Source organism: Ahaetulla prasina, chromosome 1, assembly GCF_028640845.1.
Source record: "Ahaetulla prasina isolate Xishuangbanna chromosome 1, ASM2864084v1, whole genome shotgun sequence".
Classification (NCBI taxonomy): Eukaryota; Metazoa; Chordata; class Lepidosauria; order Squamata; family Colubridae; genus Ahaetulla; species Ahaetulla prasina.
In genome coordinates this window covers 78,553,495-78,575,541 of record NC_080539.1, presented here as the reverse complement: position 1 = coordinate 78,575,541, position 22,047 = coordinate 78,553,495, and the positions used below count along the sequence as shown (strand labels likewise).

The 22,047-nt window shown below is 37.2% G+C and overlaps 1 protein-coding gene across 4 annotated transcripts in view; it reads left to right on the top strand.

Annotated features, from left to right (window-relative positions):
• KIF26B (kinesin family member 26B) overlaps window positions 1-22,047 on the top strand; it is a 361,542-nt gene that overhangs the window by 139,361 nt on the left and 200,134 nt on the right. For all 4 annotated transcript variants that reach the window (XM_058165246.1, XM_058165242.1, XM_058165253.1 and 1 more), the window contains one exon: window positions 12,906-13,072. In XM_058165246.1, coding sequence (XP_058021229.1) covers window positions 12,906-13,072 — 167 coding nt within the window. The remainder of the gene's footprint in view (window positions 1-12,905; window positions 13,073-22,047) is intronic.

Sequence of the window (22,047 nt, the reverse complement as noted above, 5' to 3'; positions counted from 1 at the left end):
TATCTATCCTATTTCAGTTCTCCATATTATGGTGATTTTTATTATGGGCTTATCTTAATTGAATATTTTATTTCCTATATTGTATATCTATATACTGTATCTCTATCTATCTATCTATCTATCTATCTATCTATCTATCTATCTATCTATCTATCTATCTATCTATCTTCTATATTTACTGATGCTTTATTTAAATTAAATTTGTATATCAGTGATTTCGTGACCTCTGTAGATTCCATATGCTAAATAAATAAGAGGCGAGTGTTAACAGTGCCAGTCCCATAGCCTTTTTATCCTTTTATTCCAATAGATCTCAGTAGATTGAATATACACTTCTTAGTCAAAGAGCTACTTACTGATCATAAGTCACTTTCCTCAGTACTGTCCTAACTTTAAATGGTCATGAAGCTAATTCTGTAAGTTGAAAACATCATGTGCTGAAAAGATCCAATTCAGATCCAATGTTATGCAAATCTTTGTTGCATAATACACAAATTCTCTGTTATTACTAATATGGAGACAGGCTGTGTTTAATCATGGTGGGATCCTGGGAAGTTATTTGGAGCATTTGGTAGCAGTGACACTTTAGTTCAGGGGTGTCCAAACTTGGCAACTTTAAGACTTTAAGACTTCAACTCCCAGAATTCCTCAGCCAGCTTTCTGGGAGTTGAAGTCCACAAGTCTTAAAGTTGCCAAGTTTCCCCATTGTGACAAAAATGCTGCTATGAATCAGTTAGTCACAGGTATTCACAAGGTATGAGGAATATCCATTGCTTAGAAAAAGAGCTTCCTTTTCTATTATGTGAAGCTAATTCAGAAAATTGCAGTTACCTGTTCTCAGTTCTGAACGACTGTGGGTTTTTAAAATTATTATTATTTGTTTAGAATATGGAGAAAAATCATTTTCTGTTTGCCACTCCCTCTGCAGCAGATGCTTGTCATAGATCTTTCAAAAGAAGATGAATGATGAAGCTTAAAATATTGCCAGTCTGCAGGGGTGCTTATGCTGCATTTTGCTGACTTGTTTGCCACAATTGAAAAGGAGGGTGCTTGCTGCCTCAATAATGCTATTAAGCAGAGCAGATACACTTGGGTAGTTTCTGGTGGCATTCCTGTCAGTAGGAAAATACGAGATCAATGGTTTATGCTGTAGCAAGAGTAAGATCTCAACTTTTAGAAGTCTCATGACAGTAGTAGGTGGCAGCTTGTTTGTGGATAAGTGAAATTTCTAATTATAATAAATGCTTCAAGCAAAGGTTGTACATGTCTTTGTATTCAAAGCCAGTGTTACTGAATAATCACTTGAAAGTGTAGAGTTGCTTACTGACAAGAAAAGTGAAATGCATTTGATTGTTGAGAGTGCATTTTTTGTTGTTCATAAAATTTATAATCTTAATATATTTTCTTCTACTATATATTCTTCAACACTATAGTCTATAGTCTTCTGGAAATAGAGATGTTTTCAATTATTTATAAAACTAATACTGTATTTTGAAATATGTGAAAACACTCTGGACTTCTATAGAATTTCTAAATATATGCTGAACCATTAGCAAAACTTTTTTAAAAAAACCTATGGATTTGAATGTAGCTGTTTCTTAAAAAGGATGTTTAGGGAAACAGAAGAGTCTCCCCTAGTAGGTACTGTATATATGGTGGAACCAGTTCAATTTTAACACTTTTTTCAGCTATAAATAAATTAATAAAAGCTGGCAATGGGGAGGTTGAGCAAAAATATTTAGTTTCTGCTTCAGTAGAATAAATCCCAGCCAAAGTACCTGGCTATGTGTGAATCAACAAGCTGTGAAAGAATGTATAGTTCAATACTCTTTTCATAGTTATACTTTCCAATAGTGATTACCAAATCAATAACCTAGTTTTTTTAATCACAGAAAGCAGAATAAGGATCCATGAATAACAATTTTGTAAAAATTGTCTAATTTGCCACACAATTGTCTAAAAACCACTTGTGTGGCATTATAGAAATAAGTTTTCTAACTTTAAAAGTACAAACATGGGGTTCATTTTGCATTCTGAAATCTTGTTGGAATATATGAGCTATATCATTACATATAACTTTTTTTATTATTAAAAAAGTTTTACAAAAACAAAAACAAAAAAATTTTTTTTAACAACTATTCTCCCCCTCCACCTCCCCTCCTCCCTTCCCCTTCCCTCCACCCTTCCCCCCCCCATTTTGCATATAACTTTTAAGAAACACATTCTGGATTATATCAAGACTTAGATAAGAGTTATTCAATAAATGTGCTCATTATAGTCCATCATGCTCACATTGACCATAAAACCAAAGGAACAATAATACCAGCAGGAGATACATATAATTAAAAATTGTACTAATGCTTTAGATTATACTTTATGTAGCTGCTGTTTCCAAAAAACCCCAATACTTTTTAAAGAAGAAGCAAAGAAAATGATAAAGACAAAAAAGCAAAACTAAAGCAAAAAAAAAAAGAAGAAGAAGAAGCAATTGGTTGTTTCATATGTACAGTACCTGCATTAAGAGAAAGCATCTAATGCTTTTATCCCAGTCTCAATAGGGACAGAATTTACTCTAGAGAAAATCAGGAGTACATGTAATCCTTGAGTTACAGCAGATCACTTCGCGACAGTTCAAAGTTATGACAGATCCCCAAACGTACCTATGACCCAATACCAAAGTTACGTTTGTTGCAACATCTCTGTAGTTGTTCACCCTTATGACCAGAGTGGATAAAAATCGATGGTTTTTAAAAATTTAAATCAGATTTTTTTTTTTATCAAATTTATTTTAATAAAATGTTTTTGGAGTAAAAATTTAAAGATCGTTTTCTATTTAAGATACATTAATAATTTAGTTTATTCAGCATGAAATGGAGCTTAGTTATGTAGCATGAGGCTGTATATTCTGCAATATTGGAAGACTGTCGTTGAGTCAACAGCGGGTCGGAGGAGGAGCTGCTGCAGGGCAGAAATGGCAATTTTTAAATTGCTCTTTAAAAATTATGATTTAATTCGAGTTGATTTAAGTCAAGCCTTTTTACTAGTGATTTAAATCAGCTTAAATCAGTAAGATTTAAATCAAATCCACCCTGCTTATGACAACCGTAGAGATGCTGTAGCATGCCCCTCACCTATACCACCCCCAATCAGGTCTCCATGGTCAATGGGCCTGCTTTGCTAGCCCTTGGGGTTCCACACATTCTTCACAATTACTCACTGAGCTTAGGATGTCAAGGTACAGAAGGAGGACCAACCGCTCCAATGCTGGGCCACATAGAGTGGATTTGTCCTGCTCATGTTCTCACCCCCCGCCTTAGCAAGGGGAGGAAGGCAAGCAGCAAGCAAGGGAAAATTCTCTCACTTGCCATTAGTTTTTGTTGCGGGGAGGGAAGGCTAGCATCTAATGATGAAAGGAAAAGAGAGAGCTTCACTCATATCTCAGGAAAGGATGGCACTTGTGGAATTCTACCACATGGCCAGGCAATGGATCAGCCTGTCCTCCTTCTTTATCCTGATATCCTGAGCTATGGAGATCTATGAAAGGTAAGTGAGCAATCAGTGACAAAGTGGGTAAGTCCCAGGTGGCTGTGGAGACCCTAAGGGTGGAAAGCAGAGCACAAGGTATGTGAGTGGGTGGGGGGAGTTTGGAGGCATTATGCTTGTGCTCGCACTAGGATCTCCTCAACTCCTGAGGAGCCCCATATTCTACTTAACACTTTGTGTATTTGTTTAATGAATGTATTTGAGAGAGCAGGGATAGGGATTCATTAAGTGACCTGTTCACTTAACACCCTCCTGACATTCAACTGTAATAGGCAGGCTCCATTATGGTTGGAGTTCACCTGCCACATTCAGAGTTTCAAATGTATTGGTTGGCATTGGCTTACTCTTTAACATGCTTCCAAGTATTCACTTTTCCCCCCATTGAAACCTTTCTTCCTCTTGGTGTCCAACTCCTGTCTCTCTGCTCCTGGATGTATCTTGTACCCTTTCCTCTTTGGAAGTATCTTTCTGCTGTTCTTCACTGAGAGTTTCTCATGTTTTTGCCCTGTTCCCCTTTCATGATAACCCATAAAGGGGAAAAGCTAGCCTACGGTCCTTTCATGTTCTCCTCCAGCAGCAAAAGCTCTGCAGAAGTCATTAGGGCTGCTTTCTCAGTTCTGTTCTTTTGCAAGGCCTGATGCTTGTTTGTTCTTCCCTCACAATGCTCCCTTGCTCCTATTTGCTCTTTTGTTTGATTGCTTTTGTTGTAAGCTCATAGTTGCTTATTTGCTTTCTCAAGAGTGCTGACTGAGGCTGAGCTCCTGGCTCAGGAATGGTGTTTTGTGCAGAAGTTAATCAGAGAGTCTCCTGAAGCTATAAGTCCCCCCATCCCCAGCTCTGATCATTAGTTTGGCAAACAAACAAACATAAAGTTACTTGGCCAGAGGAATACCCAGACCTTGTACAATCAGCTGAACAACTTTTCCAAAAGCTCATCCAAAAACTCAGCATGTGTCAGTCCAGGTTAGGAACAATTGGAAATGTTGGTTTTACTGCTAAATACAGAAGCTTTTTCCAGCCTTAAATTTCCTGAGTGAGCTTATAACAGGGACTTTAATTTAGAATGAAATGTGATAGTTATTACATACTTATGCTTATATATATGCTTATATTATATAGTTACTTTCATGCTTATGCTTATATATACTGTTGTGACAAAATAAATAAATAAATAAATAAATAAAATGTGTGCCTCCATTTGGATTTGCATCCCCCCCACCACCACAACTCCCTTTCCTCTCAACTGCTTCATGTCCCAGCTAAACCAGACAGGAAACAAGATCAGATCAGCTAATTTCATTTTATTGTAAGATTACATTAACAGAATCTTGCAAATCTGAGGGTACAGATCATCCATTGTTACTGTTAAAAGTTACTTTTAACAGCCTGATAGATTAGAACAGAGGTCTCCAACCTTGGCAACTTTAAGACTTGTGGACTTGAAGTCCCAGAATTCCTCAGCCAGCAAAGCTTCAAGTCCACAAGTCTTAAAGTTGCCAAGGTTGGAGACCTCTGAATTAGAGCATGTTCTTCCTAAATTTCTGATGTATTCCTGGATGCTCTGGATTTTATCCAGGACAGTGATTTTGCCATTCACCAGACCCCGCTTGCCCTCTTTCCAGCTGGTGAACAGTCTGTGGGTGTTCAACTTGGGGCAGAAATTTCTGTATATTGTGAGGAGTTTCTGGGTCTTCACATTGGTAGCTTTCATGTCGTGCTTTGGACAGCTAAATATACGGCCAGGGTGTCCGATGAGTAGCAGGGCATATGTGTCGATGCTGTGGCTCTTGTTCTTCCCATTGAGCCCTGTGTCTGATCTTTTCCTGTGTAATTCCAAGGTACTTTCAACTGGTCTGTCTGCTATGTGACTGGTAGTTCACCCCGTCAGTCTTAAATACTTTCTTAATTACACACTGTGTGTGTAATTAATTATATATATCAGTATATGTGTTTAATATATTCAGTATTCAATGCAGCTAACAAAATTTAAAACACACAATACTGTAAAATATTAAAAATACAGATTAAAATTAACAGTAAACTAAATATTAGAACAGTGGATCACCCAGAAAAAGAGATGCATCTTGTTCTTACATTATCATTGTATAGGGAGATGGGTGGCTATATAAATTGTAAATAAAATATTTATAGTTTTCAACATGGTGAGATGGGCCAAACCTAACGCACAAGAAGGAACATTGTATAGTATGAAAGCAGAATAGGAGAAAGCCTTCTATGTGTCAGAAAGATGGACCTTTGGCATTGAATGTAACTTGAAAAAAAAGTGTCTTTGGTAAATCTTAGCAACTGAAGCCAAACAGATTTCTAACCGGAGAAGCAGTTCCTGAGGCAGTTCAATCTTAAAGAATATAGGACTAATGTTCTCTACCAAAATGTTAAGATGTGCCTGGCAAATCATTGGCAACAACTGCATATAAATCAATACTAGCATCATACATTTTCTATGTTTGCTACTTAGTTGCTGCAATTTATATCGGGTGTAGCCTCTTGACACCTTTTCAAGTGTAATTCCGTGTGGAACTCGTAGTAATCAAGACAGGATGTTACAAAGACTTGGATACTCACGGGCTCAGCAAGAGTCACAACTGCTACTGTGCAAAGTTCTTCCTAGGATAGTGTCTGGCTACAAATTCAGCGATAGTTAAGAACAAAGTGGGCAGTGTGATGGCTCAGTTAAAATGCTGGGCTTGTCGCCTGGAAAGCTGGTTCGAAACCCAGCATCGCGCGACAGGGTGAGTGCCTGTCTTCGCCTAGCTCCTGCCCACCTAGAAGTTCAGAAGCATGCAAATGCGAGTAAATAATTAGGTACCACTTAAGTGGGGAGGAAGTGCTCCACGATGTCTTGCAGGCCACATGACCATGGAAACGTCTTTGGACAATGCTGGCTCAAAACAGTTGAGTGTTACCCTTATAGTCAGCAGTGATTAGCAAAGTAAAATCTGCTGGGACTCTAAGAATCAAAGAGCATTTATAACTATGAACCTGTGTTTTTTTTTCAACATCCTTACCCAAAATCTGTGGAAGTGCCATTCACAACTTCAGGTTTACCTACAACCTCTCATTTTTGTTTAAATTTAATTTCAGTTTGTCCAGCCTGTTATTACGTACTACAAAGTGGTCTCATTGCTTCCCTGCAATTCGACAAAAGGAATAATTTAGTTTTGGCATTTGATAAGAGCTGTGGTGGTGCAATGGTTAGAATAGAGTACTGTGGGCTACTTCTGCTGACCACCAGTATTTCAGCAGTTTGATTCTCACCAGCTCAAGGCTGAGTCAGTCTCCCATCTTTCCGAGGTGGGTAAAAGGAGGGCATTGTTGGGGACAATATGCTGACTCTATAAGCTGCTTATAGAGGGCTGTAAAGCACTATGAAGTGATTTATAAGTATAAGTGCTATTCAGGGGTGAAATCGATTTACCTTCCCTACTTGTTCGGAAGTGTGTGTGCACACATCATGTGTGCACACCGACCGTCTGCGCATGCGTAAACCCTTCTGCACATGTGCAGAGGGTAAAAAACAGGTTACTTCCGGGTTAAAACCAGGAAGTAACAACAACTGGGCAGGTGGGCGGAGTCTCAAGCTGCCATCGCTACCGGTTCTCCGAACCACTGGCTGTCATCGCTACTGATTCGGCCGAACTGGGAGTATGGTGCTACTGCTATTCCAAAACTTGGTGCTCTTCCCAGCAGTTTCCTGTGAGTGTTGAACAAGATAGGGACAAGACAGAACCTTGTGAGACACCATTGGTTCATGAAAGAGGAAGCTAGGGTACTCTGGGATTTTGGAATTCAGAGAGGCAAGTGCCACACAATGTCTCAGACTTTACTGTTGATAAGAAAGACCAAAAAAAAAATAATCTGGATAATGAACTGTGGCAAAGAAAGCAAAGATAGTATCAATAGTAATAGGTGCTTTGGAACACTTCCAAAACACCTGGAGCATTGTTTGAATATCATTTGCACTGACAAATTCACCATCAGTCAGTTGCAAAAGGCAGCTTTACTTGGAACAGTTTACATCCTGCAACTATATTTTTAATATTATTAACAACATATGCCTGCCCCAGGTCCTTGGGAAGGACTCAGGTGAACAAAAATGCCACTTGCAGTCTAAACATCTGGCTGACAATGCGACCAACATAATAATAATCTAGAAGTGCTTGTACATGCTTGTACTGTATCTAGCATGTGACTAATACGATAATTTGTTAAAGGCCTGGGAGGCAGAAGATTAATTATTAAAGTTTTTAGACTACAAATAAAGATGTAAAATTATGGTGGTGTTTGTGCCTTGAAGCATCTTTCCCAAATAGGACTAAACTATTTAAAATATTCCACATTGATACACTTCTCTTTGTGAATTCCAAGCCTCCTGTTCAATAGAAAACTATTTCAAATTAAACAGAGTTACTTATGGTATATTAAATGAGTTTGGCGACAAATAACATTACTTTTTTAAAAAATATTTTCCCTGTACAACAATTTGGTAGATACTTCTAGTAGTATGTTAGCAAATTCTTATTGCATCTCATTAATCTTAAAAGAGACCAATTTTCAATGGTTGCTGTTCTTGAGGAAAAAAGGAGAAGGGCTACATAGTTTTCTAACTTTATGGTTCAGAACAAAGAATAGGAGTTCAAAAAAGAATGTATTTGTGCTGCCCACTTGCACTTAAAAGTGTTTTTATGTATATAGCATAAAGATTGCATTGACTGTAGTTGCTGTGCTAGGCAGTGATATCCTGCGACTATATTGACAAAGGACCCACTCAGAACTTACCCCATTAACCTATCCTAAACCTCTACCCACAAAGAATTAGCTTCCTGATAGAATATATGAATGAGTAAGGGAAGGGGGCAACTACTGTATTTGTTGGAGTTTTCCTTTTGAACTAGGCATTTTCAGAAAAAGAAGCAGTAATTCTTTATGAAAAATCCATGCTGTGCATGTGTTTTATTATTCCTATTATATCTTTCTTAGTGTGTTAGAGGATTATAGGCACATATTCTGTTGGTTTAAAATAAAACTTGGGTATAGTTTCAAACTTATTTAGAGAAATTTATGGGTGGGGAGAGTATGTTGTTTGGACCCTTTTTTTGTGTTTCTGGTTTTCAGATATGCTAATTAACTTATGACTTCTCTCCCCTATTATGAAGCTGTCATATGCAGCCAGATAGCGTAGTTGTGACAAAAGTGGCTGAAAAGTTCCCAGTTTTAATTTTCCTCTCTTCTGAAATCTTGAGATGGAAGGTCAAAGCTAGTTCTGAACTAACAGGGATCCATCAATATTCACTTTATAAGTGAATGCATAATTGTAATATAAATGTTTTCTCCAATTGTGTTATATTATTAAGAGAAAAATACAATTGAAACTATAATCCACTATTAGAATAGAATAAATATTGAATACAGAGAAGACCTCACTTTTTGATTTATGACTTCAATTAGTCAGTTCTTCCTGGGGGTTGTTAAGCAAATCACCCACAGTCATTAGCAACAGCATTTAAACTTATATACCACCCCATAGTGCTTTACAATGTGCTTTACAATGTAGAAACATTATTTGCATATCACCCCCAAACAATCTGGGTCCTTATTTTACTGACTTTGAAAGGATGGAAGGCTGACCTTGAGTTCTATCAGGATCGAATTCCAGGCTGTGGGTAGAGTTTTTCCTGTAATACTCCACTTTAACCACTGAGGCATCAGGGAACTCTGGTTAAGGATAATGTCACATGACTACAACTTTCTGCCTACTTCACCATTGACTTTGCTTGTCAGAAGCTGGTTGAGAAGCTTGCAAATGATGGTCACATGACCATGGGATGCTCTGACTATTATCAACACATACTGGATGCTAAACATCCAAATCACAATCACGTGTGTGCAGATATGCTGCAATGACCCCAGTTTTGAGGACTGTTTATTAATCTTTTTTCAGCATGATCATAATTTGAGACTGTTGCTGAATTAGTGATTGGTAACGTATAAAGTAATTTACAAATTCCCACTAAAGGCCTGATCAGTGATCATCATAAGCTCTCTTTAGCCCTCTGTTACTCCGGAATAAGTGTGACTAATTTTTTTCCACTCAAAAAAAAATGACCCATTATTGGAAAGACAACTGCTGAAATATTACAGGGTGTGATAATTGCCTACTAAAGTTAATTCTTTATTTCCTCTGGAACGGCCACTCTAGTTGGAATTTGTGTATAGCAGCGTCGTTGTGTGGAAGAATCACACAAAAACTTTCTTATGGCTACAAAGAGATCTGTGATTGTGGAAGAAGCAGATTCTACAGAATTTCCCATTTTGTCATTTCTTAGAAGCGGACAGTTTCACACTGTAGGATCTCACTGAGGTCAATTCATAAGCAAAGAAATATGACTTGATGGATGGACACAAGAAAAAAAAAAGACTGTTGAAATCATGTCATGTGATATTGCAGTTTGCTGTAGTGCTGTGTTGGCTCATTTGCAGCTTCACTTATCTCTCCTTTATTCATTTAGAAGATATATCAATTCTTGAACTTTATGTATAATGATTTGTTATTTAATAGTGGCTTCTGCCCAGCCTGAATTAGGAAAGTGCTTCTCTCTAAGGAAGAAAAGGAATCGCCTCTTCTTCCTTAGAGAATGTGATTATTTTTCCGTCTACATAGTTTATTATAGTAGACTAACATGAAAATTAGATTGCATAGTTTATATTATGTCAAGCTGAATACCACCCAATCCCCAACCATTTTGTTTTGTCTTGTGTTTGATGACCTATATCCATGTGTGTGTGTGAGGGAGAGAGGGAGAGAGGAAGTGCAATATTGGAAGCAATCAGAAGATGGTATTAAATAGGTGTTAGTGCTGTTTACTTAGATATAAAAAATCAGTTAAAATCCAAGTGAGGATTTTCCCATTAAATGTTTAGGATCAAATTACTAAGTAAATGTCAAAGAAATAGCTGAACAAGTTAAAATGGGGAATGCCAGTTATGGGTATTCTGCACCTACCAAAATAACGGTGTGATGAGAAGCACAATCTACAAATAGATCACAAGTTTTTATCCGCTCTGTATACTATTTTGTTGGGTTGTGATCTTCTGTCAGTATTAAAGCTTGCAGAGAGCCAATTTTTTTCTTAAGGAACCTAGATAAATAATCTAAGAGGTGAAGTTTGATCTTAGACTGGAGAATATGGGTGTATTAAAATATCTAATTAAATTATCAGAAATAAAATGCTTCCATGAAAATTGTACTTTCTGATGTGCAGGACATCATTCATATCACCTTGAATTTCAGTAGAACAGATTACTTGTGATGTCAAGATAAATATATAGACCAGCTTGCTTTGTATGAGGAAAAATGTGGCGGCAAGAGAAATGCAAATGTAACAGATGGTAAGAAGGTCATTTAATATCTTCCATTCTCGGAAAACGTAGAAAGATGTTAAAAACTTTTTTTTATACTGAGGACTGCATTCCACCCTAAGTACAGTATCTGTATTTTTAAGGTTGACATTTTATAGCTGTAACTATGAATGTGGCTGCTGTTTGTTTACTTTTAATTATAATGTGCAATGATGTTTTAGTGCATTTTAGAAATTAAGATTTTAGTTTCAATGGTGTTTTAGATTGACCTTATTGTTAGCCATTGCAGGCTGGTTTGACCAGGAGTGAATGGGAGAAAAGAGAGAAAGAAAGAAGGTCTTGTGTTATGAGCAGCACAGAAGCAGAATAAAAATTCCTACTTTGACTGTACTCTTTGATCTGTACATTTGCTACTTTTAATATTTAATATTACATAAGTCGGAGCATAATATGACAAACAGATTCTAACATCTTAACCTTGTTTGTAATCACATAATTTTGAAGCTCAGAATAATTTTCTAATAATAATAATGATGATGATGATGATGCTCGCATAATCCGCCGATAGATCACGCAGTCTTAAATGTTTGGGAAGTGTTCGACTAGTGATTAAGTGATACGAAATCCAGCATAGTTATCTCGTTTGCTGTGTATACTGTCATTTTGTGTATAATAATCTTAGTCCAACCCCCTGCCGAGGCAGGAAACCCTACACCACTTCAGACAAATGGTTATCCAACATCTTCTTAAAATTTTCCAGTATTGGAGCATTCACAACTTCTGCAGGCAAGTTGTTCCACTAATTAATTGTTCTAACTGTCAGGAAATTTCTCCTCAGTTCTAAGTTGCTTCTTTCTTTGATCAGTTTGCATCCATTGCTTCTTGTTCTACCTCAGGTACTTTGGAGAATAGTTTGACTCCCTCTTCTTTATAGCAACCCCTGAGATATTGGAACGCTGCTATCATGTCTCCCCTAGTCCTTCTTTTCATTAAACTAGACATACCCAGTTCCTGCAACCGTTCTTCATATGTTTTAGCCTCCAGTCCCCTAATCATCTTTGTTGCTTTTCTCTGCACTCTTTCTAGAGTCTCAACATCTTTTTTACATCGTGGCGACCAAAACTGAATGCAATATTCTAAATGTGGCCTTATGAAGGCATTATAAAGTGGTATTAATACTTCACATGATCTTGATTCTATCCCTCTGTTTATGCAGCCCAGAACTGTGTTGGCTTTTTTGGCAGCTGCTGTACCCTGTTGGCTCCTATCTAAATCGTTTTCCACTAGGACTAAATTGTTATTTGCATGGTATTCACAAATTGCTCCGGTGACACAAAGATAATGCTTTAGACTTTCTCCTTCAATCTGAAGGAATACCAATGCCATAATGAAAACATAACAGGGTCAGAATGTTATTTTAGCTCATAGCTTCCAACAAAAATGAGGTAAAGTTCTAACAAGAATGTGCTAAAACTTCATGTGCTAGAACTTGTGAATCCCAAGTTTCATAATGGGATTATAAAAGCTGTAAATGAATTTAAAGATCATGATATGATGTTGAAGGATGTTTTTTTTTATTTGCATTTATATCCCGCCCTTCTCCGAAGACTCAGGGCGGCTTACACTATGTTAAGCAATAGTCTTCATCCATTTGTATATTATATACAAAGTCAACTTATTGCCCCCAACAATCTGGGTCCTCATTTTATGTACCTTATAAAGGATGGAAGGCTGAGTCAACCTTGGGCCTGGTGGGACTTGAACTTGCAGTAATTGCAAGCAGCTGTGTTAATAATAGACTGTCTTAGCAGTCTGAGCCACCAGAGGCCCTGGTGTACTGTTTTGTTTTGTTTTTGTCAAATACACACATACCCTGCATAGCACAGTGGTGAATATAATACATTCTAAGAGTCCATTGGAGTGGGACAACCAATAAATTGAAATAAAGCAAAATAAAAGAAACAACTTTGTTTTGTTTTTAGATTTCTCAGTTGATCACCGAATCTGGCCGCGATGGACTGACCGAAGCTGTGCTGAACCATTACAATGCAGATAAACCTTCTTTGTATAGCTTCCCCAATTCCCAGAGCACTTGTGTTGCTAGTGATACCTCCACAGGTACCTCGGTTGCAGCTTCCTTTTTTGCCAGGTAAGACTAAAAGTTCTGCTTTGGATTATTTTAAATTGTCAAATACCCTTATAAAGAAAGCACACTTGAAGTCTTGATGGAACGGTATGGTAACATATAACATTACATACTGAAATTTTACATAAAATTATTTGTTGGGTAGGGAATAACATGAGGTATCATTTTTGTCCTAATTTAATTGGGAAGAAATGCTTTTAAATGCGCAAGAGTATGAAAGCAACATTCTCTGGAACACAGTCCTTTATTCAAGAGAGAGTGGCTGCTGAATTGAGGATCTTATCATTTGTTGACTGCCACCATATATATATTCATGTCACTCTAGTAATTTTTATAAGTGATCCTTTGTCACTAGTCGATGGCCTTAATTCTATTTACAATGTAACGTATTTCCAAGGGGAAGGCAATTGAGTTACTCCAAACTAGGGTTTTTTGTTGAAAATAATCACCTGTATGCCGAGTTAGTCTTTTCTTTGGAAAAATCATTATGGAAATAATAGTAATTCTTGTCCCTGATTTGACATGTTAGAAAATCCTACAGATATGTCTAGACCGAATCAAAACAACCCCATCATTTTCTTTCGCACACTTTACCAGAATCATAGAGACTTTCTGACAATAGCATGATCAAAACAATGCCCACAAATCAAAATACTACTGATTTTCATTGAATGGATCAGCACAAATAACTGAAATCTTGAGTCAATACTACATATGTTCCTCAGGAAGTGGGTGACCTTTTGAGGGATACCTCCAAGGCTCCAATTAATGATTTTAGGTAAATCAATCTCCTAACATTTTTATTACAAATTGGGCCACATTTACTGTATAGTGCATCAGTCTGATTATCCTGTATGTTTAAGCAGTAAAAGACCAAAGTATAAGATCCAGTCTGGTGTTGATTTATCAAAATCTATCATTGCCTTTATCCAAGAGAAAAAATGGAAATGTCTTCTTTCACCTCAGGGCTAGATTACTTTCTACTGTACATGAATAGTCATAGGCTGCCCACATATGTTCAGCTTTTTTATAAACACACACAGAGAGAGAGGGGGGGGAGGGGAACGTTCATATGATTATATCTCTGGTGTTTTCATTGTTGAACAATGTGGAAATGTATAATAGATCTACCTGCTTTCTGGTTCATATTTACATTTAAATATGTTGGGGTTGGAGGTTGGATCTGCTAAAATAATTGCTAAAACAAAAGTTTGAATCAGCCCTCAGCATCTCTGTCTTTTATTCTGGAGAGTTGTAGATTGGAACAAGAGAAATTGGCAGCAAGGACATCACAGCAATTGTTATCCTTTGTCAAGTTAGACAGATAAAATTGATGTTTGGATTGCAGAATTTTTGTTCAAATTTCTAGAAATATTTGAGTAACAAGAAATTGTATCTGTAGATGACAAAAGAAATTACATCGAAGAAATGAATAATTATTGCTATCTATTCATTACAAATGTATGTGGTATACTTTGACTTTCAGGATGCAAAATAAAAATTCAGAATGAAAACAGGACATTAACATTATTCTTAAAATAGAAAATACCAGATTCAAGACATCGATGAATCTAGTGTGAAATAGTTGCTCTTGCAATTCTTATAAAAGAATTAGGAAAAAACCTGTAAGATCTTAATGATAATCATTTGCTTTGCCAACTTTCTTCCAGTTATAACTAACTAACAGGCTAACACAGTTGCTAAAGCGCAGCTGTAACGTTTTTAACACTCTAGCCACACAATTACCATGTCTTCTGAGTACTGTTGACAAGGCTGGTAAAAGAAATAGTGTTTTGTTAAGAAGGCAATTCATTCAGCCAACTTTCTGCATGCAGTTAGTGGGCACAAACCAATGGCTACTTGAAAACGTAAAGAAACCTCTGTGTAATTTCAAGAAAAGTTAACATATGTCTAGCTTTCAGCTTGGCTCAAGGTTATATGTTTATGTATGGTTTTACTTTGCAACAAGATCACAGTATGTTGGGGGGAAATTATAAAATGGCTGTGTTGTTTAAATATATAGCTGGTTTATACACATTCCTCAATTTAGCATAACCGTAAATCTTTTTGTGTATTGACATGAAATGATTATTTTATAAAGGAACGTGTGTGCTTCTAAATGGAGCTAGTTTTTCACCCAAAGGCACTGAATTCCTGAAAAATAAAAACTCATTTATGATATGCTACAGGAAATTGATCTTGTGGACCGTTAATCTTCAAAATCAGTGTAAACGAGCTGGCCAATTAGAAATACAAAAGTGAAAAAGGACAAAAAAATATTTGTAGTTTCTACTGTGCTTTGTGCATGCATGAGAGTGAACAGGATATTTGTCCCTTTCCCCATGGAAGATTTACATAATAGCTCTATTTGTAGGATAGTGTTGGATATACTATATACTATATATACTATATAAAAAAGAGTATCACTGACACATTTCAACCAATATGTGCAGGCAGGGGTGAAATCTACTTACCTTCCCTACCAGTTCAGAAGTGCACATGCCGCGTGCGTCACATGCACATGTGGACCCTCTCTGCACGCGCAAACCTGCACAGAGGGTAAAAAACAGGTTACTTCCTGTTCAAAACCAGGAAGTAACAATGACCAGGAAAGTGGGCAGAGCCTCAATGCTGCCGTCGCTACCGGTTCTCCAAACCACCTGCCACCATCACTACCGGTTCAGCTGAACCGGTCCGAACCAGTAGCATTTCACCCCTGTGTGCAGGATGTAACGGTGGAGGAAGCAGAGCCATTATAGATAATCCTTGACTTACCACAGTTCATTTAGTGACCATTCGAAGTTAAAACGGCACCGAAACGAGGGACTTATGACCATTTTTCATACCATTGCAGCATCACGGTGGTCACATGATCAAAATTCAGATGCATGGCAACCGACTCATATTTATGGCAGTTGCAGTGTCCTGTGGTCATGTGATCTCCTTTTGCAATGTTCTGACAAGTAAAGTCAAAGGGGAAGCCCCCGATTCACTGAACAACTGTTTTGCTACCTTAATTACTGCAATGATTCTCTTAACAATTGTGGCAAGAAAGGTTGTAAAATGGAACAAAAATTCATTTAAATATTTCACTTAGCCACAGAGGCTTTGTGATGGTCATAAGTCGAGGATATGTTGACAGTTTTGCTTTCCAGCTATTGACACAAACATCTGAACAAAAGAATCTGACACCTTCCACAAGTATTCAACTATAATTCCAGTAATTATCAACTAGCATAGTATGGGGAAAAGAAAGAAATTGCACCTCAACCAGAAAACCTATTGTCTAGTTCTGCTTGCTGTTTCCCATTTAACTTTTGCCACAAAGTTGTTTTGCAGATAAAATAAGCTAATCCTCTTTAACATGCCAGGGGCTCCTAAGGTAGGATGTTCATGGGATAAATAAACAATATGATAGAAGCAGTTAGACATTTATTTTGCAGCAGAATGCCCAAAGGCACCCTTATGTAAAGCACCAGTAATAAATGATGCAAAATTGCTGTGTGTGTGTGTGTTTCCACAGTTTTTAAAAAAGAAATTCAGCAATAAATAAAACGTACATTTAAATTAGCACATAAGAAGTTCCAAAGTGTTGCTAACTCCTAAGCAATAAGAAAAGCTTATATGCCTACCTATCTATTGTGTAGGTCTTCACACCTATGTGTAAGTTTGACAAGCTCAGTCAACATAAAGGATGGGAATCTGGGTACAAAGGCCTTCAGAAAGATTTGCTTTGATCATCTGTGTGAAGAGCCCTCTCTGATAGGAAATACCCACCTGAGTCAATATAATTAAACAGTTCCCTGATACTTAAACCGTAAAATGACTTGGGTAGAATGGACAATTATCTTCCCCCGCCCCCAAATAAAAATTGAATTAATAAAAATATTAAAAATAATTAATAAAATTAATTATAAAAATTAATTAATAAAAATTAAAATGCATGTGCATTTCTGAACTGGTAAGGAAGGTAAGTAGATTTCACCCCTGGTCTAAGTGGAATAAAAAATGGTGGAAGCAAAAATCTTAATTTCACATGTCCTTTTTTCTAATTATGATTGTGAAGGGCATGAGATTACAATTTATTTTCTAAAATCAGGGTCATGGCTTAATTTTATAGAAAGAACAGCAGAAGGGTTTTAGGTAATCTGCAAATTTTATAGCAACGAAGAGATTTGCAGATTAAAAAACCCCCACTGATTTACCTAGCACATTTTTGTTTATATATTATTATACGTGGAAATAGAAAACGATGTTATTCTGCCATGAAGCAATGTACCCTCAATAGTTCAGGGGATTTTTTTGAAGGTCCCTCTAAATGAGAATTTACGAACTCACAATATTATATGAAGGAGGAAGAAAATGAGCAAACAGGATAATGTTTGCATTTGAATTGAAGATTGGACCCCATGTCATTCTTTTCTGTTTATTTCTAGCTTTATTTTAGACTGCCTCCAAATTTAGAGGAACATTTTGTATTTTTGGACAAGAGTAATCCTTTCTGATCTTTTAAAAATAAAACCGACCTATCCCACTGTTCCCTGTCAACAAAAGCACAATATTTAATACTTCAACTCCAAGGAAGAAATACTGTTCTAAATGAAAGCAGATCTTTTCCTTTCTCCTTGTGCCAGCTCTTTGTTTAAGCAATGAACAGGCGGCTTACATTCATCCCAGATGTTCATGAAAAAAAAATCCTTAATATACAACAGAATTTAACTTTATTTTTACGCACTTTGTTGTAACATGTGTAAAAATATCAAGATCTTAAAGTGCCATACCATTATTGTATACGTTGTCCAAAGAAGCATTTAGTACATGCAATGTGAGTAAAATTATAATGCTTTATTTTCTTCAAGCTTTTTTCATGGACTAAGGTTCTTTGGACTTTTGAATAATAACAAACAAAAGCCAGAAGATAAGAAGGTAGGAGAGATTAGAAGAATAAAGTGATCACATACGACATCTGTCTTAGAGGGATGGAGCCCCCATCATTTCTTGCCATGCAAATATCCTGATAGGAACCAACTGGCCAGTGGTGAAATCCGAACCGGTTTGCTACCAGTTTGCTGGCTGCTCGCTGCATGCCAAACATGTGCTGCGTGCCAAATGTGCGCTACGTGCGCAGTGCACACCAGATGCACACTCTGTGCATGCACATGTGTAGTATGTGCCAAAAGGAAGCTTGGGAAGGTAATTAGAAGCGAGGGGGAGATCAGCTGTGGCGCGCGATTTAGCTACCAGTTGGGTTGAACCGGTAGTTTAAAAAAGCTACCGGTTCTTCCAAACCAGTATTTCCAACAATCAGCTGTGCAACAGGGTTTGTGCTTTCTGCTAGAAAACAGAAGTTCCTGCTTTCTAGCAAAGCTAAACCCTGCTGCACAGCTGATCCCATCCCCCCTGTTCTACTTACCTTCCCAAGCCTCCTTTTGGTGTGTGCTGCTCATGCAGCAAGGAGGGGATCAGTGAGGGGGGGGATCAGTTGTGGCACCCGATTTAGCTTTGCTAGAAGGCAAGATTTCCTGCTTTTTAGCAAAGCTAAACCCCGCTGCACAGCTGATAGTCCAAAATACCGGTTTGGAGGAACTGGTAGCTTTTTTTTTTTTAACTACCGGTTTGCCTGAACTGGTAGTTTTTATCACTACCGGTTCACCTGAACTGGAGCAAACTGGTAGCATTTCATCCCTGCAACCGGCTGAACTAGCTAATGTCTGAAGAATGGAAGCTTTTTCTCGGCTAGGTCCATGGTTTTGCTATATAGATAAGGACAAATGCCTGATATCAGAGAGATAGTTTGCATCAGGGATAGGCAAGTTTATTTTAGGGAAATAGAACTGAAAGAAGGACCTTTCCTTCCCGTGTATTATCTAGGTGCTACTGATTTAATTTGACCTTTGTTTGACTACATGGTCAAAGTGAAGGGAAAAAAAACCATGTAGCAGCTTTCTATCTAGGATTGCTATCCTTTCTGGCATGGCAATGTGAATTGGACTGGCCAGTTTAATAATAATTTGCTCTTTCTACTTAGAAATCATCCATTAATTACACTTCTAACATTTTTGCTTGCAAAAGCTTTTGGATCCAGTCTCTTCCTTCAAGCATCTGAAAGTGGGGAGCTGGGAATACCTGAGAATTGCTTTCAATCCAAAGGGATGTTACTAGGATTGATGCAGATCTGACTATGATTTATTTAGGTTTAAAAACAGTCTCACTTCAGAAGCTTTGGGCAGTATATGAAATCAAACACAAATGTAACATAATAAAGACAGTAATAAAACCATAAGCAATAACAGACAATTATAAACTGACACACACGTAAGTGATTTCTTTCATGCAGCAATTAGACCATATGCTTTGCATAATTATTCCACTCCCTTTTTTCATTGTGATTTAATACCATTCACCTTAATAGTCAAAAGTAATTTTTTGAGTCTTTCTGTATTTGGAAAGCTGCTGACCAATTTAATGCTTGTGGAAGCCATTTTTGAAGCATAATCAAATCTCAGCCATTATATACATCTGCAATCATAGCTTAAACAACAGGAGGGTAATTTAATAGAGAGTGTAGGGAGATAGTATAGAATTGTTATATAAAATGTAATTCTGGCATATCATTTAACCCTAAAAATTACTAAAAAGCTTCTTGAAAAACTTGTTTAGGAAAGAGAAAGTTAAAATGCGAAGTGATTGAAAGAAATAGCAAGGCACTAACCCGATAACAGCAATTACAATTGTTTGACAATTAGGCAGCCTAACAATTCAATTAGTGAATCAATTTGGTTGGAAGTAAATCCTGATAAATTCAATGAAATTATAAATTTAATGAAGTTTCCTGTTTCATGAAAGAAGCAGAGCAAAGAATAATAGTGATAAAATAGTATAATGCAAAAAAAAAGAAAGAATATTATTCTTTCAGTGTTGCATAAATATTAAAGCATATAGTCTGAATTAATTGTATAGATACTAGACTGCTTTATAACATTAAAAATAATAGAAAGGAAAAGTCCTAGAAATCAGTGTAATAGGCAAAACCATCTAAAAAACCTGAGCAGATTATTCAAAATTCCTTTGTCTTGTCTCTTTGTTTATAGGCTATTTCAAATATTAACAACAAACAAAAAAAGATTTGCTACTTTCTTTTTAGAATAGAATAGAATAGAATTTTATTGGCCAAGTGTGATTGGACACACAAGGAATTTGTCTTGGTGCATATGCTCTCAGTGTACACAAAAGAAAAGATACGTTCATCAAGGTACAACATTTACAACACAACATTTACAACACAATTGATGGTCAGTATATCAATATAAATCATAAGGATTGCCAGCAACAAGTTATAGTCATACAGTCATAAGTGGAAAGAGATTGGTGATGGGAACTATGAGAACATTAATAGTAGTGCAGATTTAGTAAATAGTTTGATAGTGTTGAGGGAATTATTTGTTTAGTAGAGTGATGACCTTTGGGAAAAAACTGTTCTTGTGTCTAGTTGTTCTGTTGTGCAGTGCTCTATAGTGTCGTTTTGAGGGTAGGAGTTGAAACAGTTTATGTCCTGGATGTGAGGGATCTGTAAATATTTTCACGGCCCTCTTCTTGATTCATGCAGTATACAGGTCCTCAATGGAAGGCAGGTTGGTAGCAATTATTTTTTCTGCAGTTCTAATTATCCTCTGAAGTCTGTGTCTTTCTTGTTGGGTTGCAGAACCGAACCAGACAGTTATAGAGGTGCAAGTGACAGACTCAATAATTCCTCTGTAGAACTGAATCAGCAGCTTCTTGGGCAGTTTGAGCTTACTGAGTTGGCGCAGAAAGAACATTCTTTGTTGTCCTTTTTTGATGATGTTTTTGATGTTAGCTGTCCATTTTAGATCTTGCGATATGATAGAACCTAGAAATTTAAAGGTTTCTACTGTTGATACTGTGTTGTCTAGTATTGTGAGAGGTGGAAGTATGGAAGGGTTTATCCTAAAGTCTACTACCATTTCTACGGTTTTGAGTGTGTTCAGTTCCAGATTGTTTTGGTTGCACCACAAGGCTAGTCGACTAGTTCGACCTCTTGTCTATATGCGGATTCGTCATTGTCTCGAATGAGACCGATCATTGTTGTGTCATCTGCGAACTTCAGTAGCTTAACAGATGGATCGTTGGAGATGCAGTCATTGGTATACAGAGAGAAGAGAAGTGGGGAGAGCACACAGCCTTGGGGGCCCTCTGTGTTAATTGTACAGGTATTTGATGTGATCTTGCTTAGCTTCACCTGCTGCTTCCTGTTTGTTAGGAAGCTTGTGATCCACTTACAAGTCTGTTCCGGTACCTATAGCTGGTTTAGCTTAGTTAGAAGAATGTCTGGAATGATGGTATTGAATGCTGAACTAAAGTCTACAAAAAGGACCCTTGCATAGGACCTTGGAGACTCAAGATGTTGTAGGATGTAGTGCAGAGCCATATTAACAGCATCATCTGTTGATCTATTTGCTCGGTATGCAAATTGCAAGGGGTCTAACAGCGGATCCGTGATGGTTTTCAAGTAGGAAAGCACTAGCCTTTCAAAGGTTTTCATGACTACAGATGTTAAAGCAACTGGTCTGTAGTCATTCAGTTCCTTGATGGTGGGCTTCTTCGGCACTGGGATGATGGTAGAGCGTTTGAAGCAAGAAGGAACATAGCACATCTCTAGTGATTTATTGAAAATATGGGTGAAGATGGGGGCCAATTGGTCAGCACAGACTTTTAAGCAAGAAGGAGTTATCTTGTCTGGGCCTGGAGCTTTTCCTGGCTTTTGTCTGTGAAATAATTCCTGCACTTCCTTTTCTGTGATCACTAGGGGTTTTGAGCCTAATGAAATGGGGTCAGTTGTAGGAGGCTTGGCTATTGTTGGTGTGTCTAAGATGGGGGTTGTGGAGATAGGTGGCTGTAGTTTCCTTTCAAACCTGCAGTAAAACTCATTCAGGTCATCTGCCAGTTGTTGATTACCTTCA